The sequence below is a fragment of the Fukomys damarensis genome, unplaced genomic scaffold, assembly GCF_012274545.1.
Source record: "Fukomys damarensis isolate Sample0158 unplaced genomic scaffold, DMR_v1.0_HiC HiC_scaffold_20, whole genome shotgun sequence".
Lineage (NCBI taxonomy): Eukaryota > Metazoa > Chordata > Mammalia > Rodentia > Bathyergidae > Fukomys > Fukomys damarensis.
Window position 1 is genome coordinate 21,342,795 of NW_022900932.1, and position 10,107 is coordinate 21,352,901.

General features: G+C 37.5%; 1 protein-coding gene across 1 annotated transcript in view; it reads right to left on the bottom strand.

Annotated features, from left to right (window-relative positions):
* Positions 1-10,107, bottom strand: part of Ddx50 (DExD-box helicase 50) — a 33,917-nt gene that overhangs the window by 3,872 nt on the left and 19,938 nt on the right. The window contains exons 9-12 of the mRNA XM_010607961.3: positions 5,396-5,557; positions 4,667-4,786; positions 3,813-3,886; positions 3,429-3,588 (exon numbers count right to left, since the gene is read on the bottom strand). Coding sequence (XP_010606263.1) covers positions 3,429-3,588; positions 3,813-3,886; positions 4,667-4,786; positions 5,396-5,557 — 516 coding nt within the window. The remainder of the gene's footprint in view (positions 1-3,428; positions 3,589-3,812; positions 3,887-4,666; positions 4,787-5,395; positions 5,558-10,107) is intronic.

Below are 10,107 nucleotides of genomic sequence, written 5' to 3' on the forward strand. Positions count from 1 at the left end.
TTTTTTTTTTTTTTTTTTTTTTTTGGTACCAGGAATCAAACTCAGGACTTTGAGCTTGCAAAGCAGGCATGGTGCCATTGAGCTAAATCTAAATCCCCAGCCCAAGTGACATTATAATTTGAAAAACAACAGGAACAGCAGCAGCAGAACAATGCAGTTCTAACTCTATAGCCTCTTGTAACTTAAATGTGTATTTCTTACAAGTCAACAAAACAGCAAAGCTAAAAGAACTTTGAGACTATAAGAAGACTAATGCTGACAGATCCTAAAGGAGCCGTTGTTCAGTGCACTTCTACAAAGACAGTATTTAATTCTAACCATCATGCTTTAAAAGAAAAAAAAAAAAAAAAAAAAAAAAAATCAGAGAAAGATAACAAGGTAGCAAAGAAGGAAATGTTGAAGGAGTCAAAGCTGGCTTGGAGTGAAAACAGAAATAACTACAAGAGGACATAAATTTTTAATTTCTGAAGGACCATAAGGTAACCAAAAATTACTTGTTCTGTAAAGCTTCGCTGGACAAAAACATCAACATGAAGGTAAAGGCGGGTATTCACCTAACACATTATCTGACTGCACAATATCTGCCAAAGACTATACTAGTAATAGGTGATAGAGGTTTAGCAGTAAACTGCTTTTACTCACCAAGGTTACACTAGTGGTGGTGGTACACTCTGTGTGTGTGTGTGTGTGTGTGTGTGTGTGTGTGAGAGAGAGAGAGAGAGAGAGAGAGAGAGAGAATAAACAAGAACATCATAGTAATAAGCATCATGAAGGAAAATAAGGCAGGGTTAGGCAATAACAACAACAAAAAAAAGGAATAAACTATTTCAGAGTGGATCAGAATAACAAAATAAAACTTCTCTGATGTGGTTACTTGAACAGAAACCACAATGAATCTGGTTATTAGAAGGGAAGAAAGTCAAGACAATGAAAGTATGTGCAAAAGCCTTGTGCTAGGGCCAGGCGCAGTGGCGCATATTCCTATAATCCCAGCACTTGGGAGGCTGAGCCAGGAGGATCGCTGTGAGTTCAAGGCCAGCCCGAGCTGTATAGTGAGACCTTGTCACAAAACAAACACAACACAACACAACAAAACAAAAGCATTCCTAGGACTGGAACAATCTATCATAGTATCCTGATATAATTCAGTATGATGCATACAATATTACATATACAATATTCTCACCAAAAATATTCAGGCTGAATATTATAAAAATCAAGATTTGACATTTACTTCTGTCTAATTTTGGATAAAGCAAAAGTAAATGATAAATGAACAAAAGAAATTCAGACAAATCCTGAAGGTAAAATCTATCAAACTGACACGAATATTTCAAAAATTAAAGGGTGGGGGCAAAGACGTAAGCTCAGCAGCACAGCACCTGCCTGGAAAGTGTGAGGCCTTGAGTTCCATTCCAGTGCCAAAAAAAAAAAAAAAAAAAAAAAAAAAAAAAGGGGGGGAAAAAAGAAAAAAAAAAAAAAAAAAAAAAAAAAAAAAAAAAAAAAGAGGGGGAGATAAAGAGAGATAAAGATGAGGAAACTGCTCCAAACTGTAAGACTAAAGAGACATAACAGTAAAATGTAGTGTACAAACTTTAACTGGATTCTGATTTTCTAAAAAAAGGTACACGTATGCCAGGCATTGTGGCATACACCTCTACACCTCTACTCCCAGCAGTGGGAGGCTGAGGCAAGACTGCCTTAAATTTGAGGTCAGTGTGGGCACACTGAGATCAAGGCAGCCTAACCTGCATAGCCAGACCCCGCCTAAAACAACAAACAAAAATGGTGATACATGTATACAAATATGTATGGAGAGAAAAAAAATCACTCTAATAAACTAAATCGCTACAAGCATTTACCTGAACTATGAATATCTGCCAAGTGAAAAACCATCGGATGTCCCAGGAGTACTCATTTGTGCTACATCAAATAAGCACATACCACTTAAATGGCCCTGCCTTTGCTCCTCTTCCCTACCACTGAGATAAGCTACCCAAAGTGTCAGCCCTGTCAATCAAAAATTCTGCCAGCAGGTTACTGTCTTACAGAGGTCTCCTGGATCGTGTGTGTGTGTGTGTGTGTGTGTGTGTGTGTGTGCATGCTCACACACTCACTCCTCTGTCTCCCTAAACAGACACAGACATCAGAGAACTTTCTTATCAATGGGTCCCCTCACCTATCGTTCCCCATACTTATACTTGAAAAGTAATAAATCTCTACACCATTTGTAACCAATGGCTCCAGTGTGGTATATTTTAATACTGATAACAACCTGGCAGCAGGCCATGTCAGTCAATGTTACATACACCTTTCTACACATACATAGTCCTTATTTTGCATACTGTGTTAAATGTACAGAATCTATTTTTCTCTTTTTTGTGGTTCCATTGCAACTAACAAAATGTAGAACAGGTTCTGAGCCAGTAGATTACAGGCATGTGCTTGTAATCTTAGCACTTGAGAGGCTGAGGCAAGAGGACTGCTGCGAGTTTGAGGCAAGTCTGGCTACACAGTGAGTTCAGGACCATCCTGAACTAGATTTTGAGTTCCTGTTTCCAAAAAAATATATAATAATAGGTTCAGATGTGCAAATGTTAGTACAGTGTGTGGAAGACAACATTGTATTTTGTGTAAGACAGATATTTTAGGATAATGAAGCAAATCTGTGTAAGGACTAGAAATCTGATGATTAATATAGAACTATTCATAATTTTTATAGATAAAGCTATGATTGTGATTACCTAAAACATCCTTATTCTTAGAAGATGCAAATCGAAACATTCAGGAACAATATGATGTTCCAACTTACTTTCAATTGTTTTAGCCAAAATAAGTATATACATGGTTGGAAATGTAGCAAAGTCCTTAGCACTGCAAAAACCCTGGGTTCAATCAACAGCAAAAAAACCTTAATTATACAAAGATATAAAGCAAATATAATCCAGTACTAGCAGTTGGTGAATCTTGATGGATGATATATCATTATTTACTGTATCTGTACTTCGGTTTTCCTATAAGCTTGAAACTATGAAAGTTAACAGCTTCCAAGAAAAACAAAACAAAACAAAACACAACACAACAAAACAAAACAAAAAAACAGTAAGGGGTAGACCAGGCATGGTGGTGTACACCAATAATCCCAGGATTCAAGAAGCTGATGATGCAGGAGGGTCACTACAACTTCAAGGCCAGCCAGTGGGCTCACAGCCAGCCTGAACTACAAAGCAAGACACTGTCTCAAAAAAATCAAGGGATAGAGGAAAATGAGGACCAATTTCCAATAAAGCAACCTGTTTTTTCCCCACTGTACAAAAAGCACAGTATATTGAAGGGATTACATGCAGTATTCAGTAATTTGCTATGAAATAAGCGGCATGGTTTACTTTAACCTTTCTCAACCAAATATAATTTTTTCAGATTTCTACCTTATCACAGGTGATCAAAGAACGTGGTTCAAAGCTTGATGCACCAGAAATGTGGGCTAATGCTGCAGCCAAGGCATCCACTGCCCCTTTCTCTTCTATTAGTCTCTGAGCTGATGGTCGGAAAAAATCAACAGCAGCATAAGAAACAGAAGCCAGAGACCTATGGTTTAAAAATAGTAAATATTTTTGGTCAAGACACAGGGAAAAGGAAAGACAAAGAGAATGAATGGGAAAAGAAAGAGAAACATTTTCATATTTTAATATAACTAAATATCTGCTAGTAAAACTAGTGATTAAAATGTTCGGATATTTGAACTAGGAGAGCTTAAAGATGAATAGCCTAATACAAAAGAAAAAGTTATTCATCAAGGTCAAAAAGCATACCTGATGGCATCCATGCTTTTAGATTTAACTAAATCCATTGTAGAAGGAACACCTACACGTTTAAAAGTTATTCCCTGAAAATGAAAGAATTACATTAAAGAAAAATGGAAGTCATTACAATTAATTCCTAAATAATTATTTGTTGAAATTCCATTTCTTGGACTTAAAGATTTCCAAGCCCTAACAGAAGAAAGGATCTTTCTATTAAATCATTTATTATAAACTTCAAAAAGAGAAAAAATATTTTTTGAAGTGCCCTTGCAAAAACAAAGCTGACTCAAAAAGAGAAAAAGATGTTTAAATTTACCAATTTTTTTATCACCTCATCTCTCTTTAAAAAGTATATGAGACAGGAAAGGAAGGGGACGTTAAGAGGGAGAGGGAATAAAATAAAAATTATAAAAATAAAATAAAAAGTATATAAGATAGCATAAAAAATGGGGAAAAATTTGAAATATGCAAAAATATTTAGGCCACAAAATACATATAATGTTTAGTAGAAACTGGCTATTGTGCCATTATCAATATAATTTTAACTAATACACCAAGACAATATCATAGTCACTCTTTACAATGCTGGACTGATGTACTAAAATCAACATACTTCTGAGTTTAATATCAAGGGAGAAATTCAAGGGGAAAATGAGATCATCACCTCCTATCTTCACAATAAAAGCTGTATTAAAAAAAGTCTTGCAGCTAATATAAATTTAGCTCTCCACATGCTTCACAGCCAAATGCAGCTTAAACTGAGAAAAGTTAGGAAGATCTATTTGTGAGAACAAATATAAAAAGAGCTCTAATGCATCACGGTCATAATAAATTATATTCTGAAATAATGTAACTTTACTTACTGCTTTTTGTTCCACATATCTTAGTTGACCTCTTTCTCTTGGTTGATAAAAACATATGCAAATCCCTGTTCGGCCAGCTCTCCCTGTGCGTCCAGAGCGATGAATATAGGACTCAACATCCTTAAAAAAAAAAAAAAAAGAGGGAATAGTTGGGCCGGGGACTTAGCTCAGTGGTACTGTGCCTGCCTCAAAAGCACAGTCCTAAGTTCTATCCCCAGTATCCAAAAAAAAAAAAAAAATTGGTAAGCTCCATAATAATCCCAGTATTCAAATGTTATTATTAATGCTAATGATACGAACAATAATATCTCATTCCTGTTGTAGTTTTCAACATCCCAAATAATTTATATAGAATTAGTGTATGAAGGAAGATATGACTAGCCACCTACCCCAAGGTTCTTGCTATTCAACTCCCTCCCCCCTCCGGTACCAGGGATCAAACTCAGGACCTTGCACCTGCAAGGCAGGCTCAGTGCCACTGAGCTAAATCCCCAGCCGTCTATGCAACTTTTTACAACTCCCCTCACATGGTTTTGTTGCCCCAACTTTCAAATCCAAATAATGAAGTTACTCATATTTAAGGGCAATGGATTCTGATATTTGTAATACCACACTAACAAAAACTAGCTGGACCAAGAACAAATGACATATTTTTCACATCCCAAACAATCTTTATAAATAAAATACCCAAACTGCTTTTATTTCCCCAAATCAAATACCATTTCCTACCTGTGGAGGAGAACTCTGAATCACCAGGTCAACCTCAGGAATGTCCAAACCACGAGCAGCCACATTGGTGGCCACCAAAACTTTAAAACTACCTTCTCTGAAGCCTTTCAATGTAATTTCTCTTTGTGACTGTGCAATGTCCCCATGTAAACACTGGGCATTCTATTGAAAAAAGGGGAAAATTTAACTGTGCAGCTCATATTTACAATTGATAGTACTCTCTAACACCATTTGGTCTGTGCTTTTTGTTTTGTTTTATAATCTTCTTGTTTTTAATAATTAAAACAATACATGCTTGTTTTAAAAAAATTAAAGAAAAGATTTAATAAAACGTGTAAAAGCTTCCCTACTGCCAGCCTCTTAGAAATAATTCACTGCTAAAAAGCTGATGGGTATTCTGTCAGGTATTTTGTTATTTTCTTGCAGTGATGGGATTGAATTCAGGCATTACGCATGCTAGGCAATTACTCTACCACTGAGCTACATCCACAGCATGGAGATTGTTTTTTTAGTACTTAACATTCTGTCCCTCATTCACATATACCAATATATACTATAATTTTATGTATTCGTTAATACAAATGGGAGCATAGTTTTGTATGTACTGCTTGCCAACCTACCTGCTTACCTATTTACCAAGTTCACTCTACCAGTGAACTACATCCCCAGTCCTCTATGTCTTTTAAATTCTGAGACAGGGTCTCATTAATTTGCCCAGGCTAACCTCAAACTTGTCATTCTGCCTGAATCATCCGAGCAGCTAGCATTACAGGTGGGTTCCACTGCCTGCCTCTATTTAATTTTTTAAATCCACTACAATTTCTTCATATAGTTATAGCAACACTTATTTTACTAATACTCTTTTTAAAAGTTTATTTTTTATTTTAGCAATATTCCACTGAACATAAGTTGTATCTAAGTTTTCTGCCTTTTGGGCAGTACTGAGGATTGAACCCAGGTCATTCACACTGAGCTACATCCCATCTTTTTAAAAATGTTTCATTTTGAGACAGGTTCTCACTAAGGTGCTAAGTTGCCTGGGCTGGGCTAGAACTTGTGATCCTCCTGCCTCATCCTCACAGAGTGCTGGGTACAGGTATGTACCACCACACTAGGCTCTGAATTTTCACCTTTAGAAATAATGCTGCCATGAATGACCTTACACACATATCTCTGGATGCCTCTATATATGTGTTTTTCAATTCTAAAAGTTAAATTTCTGAAGGAACAGGAAGAGGGTAGGGAAAAACAAAGTTTAGATGTATTATGCACATGTACCAGTGACCCAGGATAAATGTAATCACTATGTACTACAAACATGTATGTACTAATAAACACATTATTTTCATCATCCTCAAAAAAAATAATTTTTGAAGTCTCATCTCTCATAGTGAAATGCCATTACCTTTCATTAAATGTACCAATAAAATTAATTTTTAAAAATGTCATTACTGCCGGGCGTGGTAGCGCACGCCTATAATCCCAGCACTCAGGAGGCTGAGGCAGCAGGATCGTTCTGAGTTTGAGACCAGCCTGGGCTACAAAGTGAGTTCCAGGTCAGTCTCAACTACATAGTGAGATCCTGTCTCGAAAAACAAAAAATGTCATTACTACCAGGCATGGTGGAGTACGCCTATAATCCCAGCACTTGGGAGGCTGAGGCAGGAGGACTGCTGTGAGTTTGAGACCAGCCTGGGCTACATAATGTGACCCTATCTTAAAAAAAAAAAAAATCCATTACTGGGCAGGGGATTTAGCTCAGTGACTCCACCACCTGCCTTGAAAGCACAAGGATAGTTCAATCCCCGATAGCCAATAAATAAATAAATAAATAAATAAATAAATAAATAAATAAATAAATAAATTCTATACTCCCCACTGTAGAAACTGACTTCTTACTGAGATGGAAACTCTCCCTAGTCTTTGCAGCAAGGAGACTCAAACCTCTGAGATAAAGCAATAGCTTCTGCAAGAGAGCTGCAGTTCCACAGCAATGACAGGAAGATAAAACCACTACCCTCCTGTACTTTCACGCTTTAGCATCTATCTGTTTATATGGACAGTTCAAACATCTGCGGACGGTACACAATTAGTTAAAACGACAAAGGGAAAAAGGTGACAGCATAGTCTTTGAATCTTCAGTTCCCACATGAAGACAAACATCTAGGAAAAGAAGACTACAACACCCACAGACAATATATATAACAAAACTAAATGACTTTCTTTCTAAACAATAGCAGGAAGAAATAGACTTGTATGCTTGGGGCAATCTGCTAGTCCAAAGAACAGGCACTCCCTGGAAAGCATCTACTCAAGCAAACTGCTAAAAATAGTAGTTGTGACTTGTAAGGGTTTTATATACTCAAGGTGACTGTGAGGTACCTACCAGAGGCAAGGTCTGCACAGGCTACAGCAGCGCTGGTGCTCAAGCCTAAAGAAACTTTCCAAACTAGCAAGTGAACACTCTCCTCCCTTTCTAGGACAAAGCTCCATAATGAGAAGAAACTGTTGGGCCCAAAATCCAAACTAAGGAAGCCAAGGATAATAGGAGCAAAGGAAAGCAAAGATACAGATAAAAGCGAGGAAGGACACAGCTGGCGCTCAGAAGTGAGAGACCTCTTTTCTTTGTAATGCTCTATGGAGATAAAATTTGCAGATCATATTTTTAAACACTAACACAAATAACAAAAGCAGTGGCTTAAGAGCTGTGAAGCTAAAAAACTATTCTGAACCATGCCTTCCCATTCAAAATTCAGGATTAATTTCATCTAAAAATGAGCAAAAGAGGCCTTTCTTGAGGGCCTGTGCTCTATTCCCTCTGAGGGTGGTCTACCTTTTAAAAATTCTATCAATAAACCTTTATGCCTCTCAAAAAAAAAAAAAAAAAAAAAACCCCAGTCAACCCCATGCCAAAGAAGAAACAACAATATTCTCATACGTATGAAAATTATCTAGAAAAATATGTCTATAAATAGATGAAGTACAGCATTGTATTTCTGAATGAACAAAAAGAAGTTTCTTTTACAGTGCTAGGGATTGAACTCAGGCCTCACACATGCTACACAACTGCTGAGCAACACCCCAGACCAAAAAGAAAACTTTTTTTTTTTAAATGGGGTTGGCTGTTTTGTTTTGGTTTTGAGACAGGGTCTCACTATGTAGTTCAGGCTGGCCTGGAACTCACTATGTAGCCCAGGCTGGCCTCAAACACATGGCAATCCTCCTGCCTTAGCCTTCCAAGTGCTGGGATTACAGATGTGCACCACCACATCTGGGAGGAACTTTTAAAGGACATATTAAAGCACAAAAATCAAAATAAGAAAAAACTAATACATTCAATAAAATGACTCAAAAATAATGAAACATTTCATGAATAGACTGTATTAAAAGAAATGCAGAGCCAGGGATTTGGTTCAGTGGTTCTGCCACCTGCCTCACAAGTTCAAGGGCCTGAGTTTGATCCCTGATACCAATAATTAAATACACACACACACACACATACATACATACATAATATAAGAACAGTGAATGCAAAGATGTCTTTAAAATGGGAAATTGTGAAACCTTAAAATTTAAAAATAAAGAAAAAGATGAGATAAAATGACAAAAGAGTAGAAAAGGAAAACCCAACATACTCATAAGAGTCATTAAAGAAAGCCAAAGCAATCAGACAATATGAATATTAAGAAATGAGCTACAAGCTGAGCGCGGTGGTGCACTCCTGTAATCCCAGCACTCGGGAGGCTGAGGCAGGAGGATCCCTGTGAGTTCGAGACCAGCCTGGGCTACATAGTGAGTTCCAGGTCAGTCTCAATTACATAGTGAGAAAAAAAAAAAGAAAAAAAAGAATTGAACTACACATGCCAGTACTCAGGAGGCAGAGGTAGGAGGATCACTGTGAATTCTAGACCAGCCTGGGACCTACAGTGAGCTCAAGACCAGCCTAGAATACATAGCAAGATCCTGTCTCAAACAAACAAACAAAAAAATTGTAAATTAAGGGAAAGGGATGTAACTAGGTAGTAGAGCACTTGCCTAGCATGTGTGAGACCCTGGATTTGATCCCCAGATTCCAAAAAAATCAAAATTATAATTCAGGCTGGCATAGTGGCTCATGCCTGTGATCTACCTATTCAGGAGGCTGAGTTTGAGACAGGAGGATCGTAAGTTTGAGGGTAACATGGGCAACTCTGCAAAACACCATTCCCCCATAAAAAAAATTTTAAAGGACTAGGGATGCACCTCAGGGATAGAGTACTTACCTAGCATTCACAATGCACAAGGCTCTGAGTTCAGTTCCCAGTGCTGCCAAAAATAAAAAGTCTAAAACTACAAAATGTATATTCATATATCCAGAAAATGTCTAAAATATTTCCTAGTTGAATTATGGAATTGGGGAGGGGTTGGTAGTGTTGAGGGTTGAAACCAGGACTTCACATGTGCTAGACAAGTGCTCCACCACCAAGCCACAACCCCAGCAGAACCATTGGCGCAATTTTTAATGGATTTTTTTGGTTTTTGATTTTGAGATGGAGTCTGGCTATGTTGCCTAGGCTGTTGTCAAACTCCTAAGCCTCCTGAATAACTGAGACTATAGGCATGTGCCACCACACGGAGGCACTGAATTTTAAAAATAAAATCAGTTATAAGGAGGGCGGGGTGGGGGTTAGCTCAGTGGTGCCGCCACCTGCCTCGGAAGCACGGCCCTGATT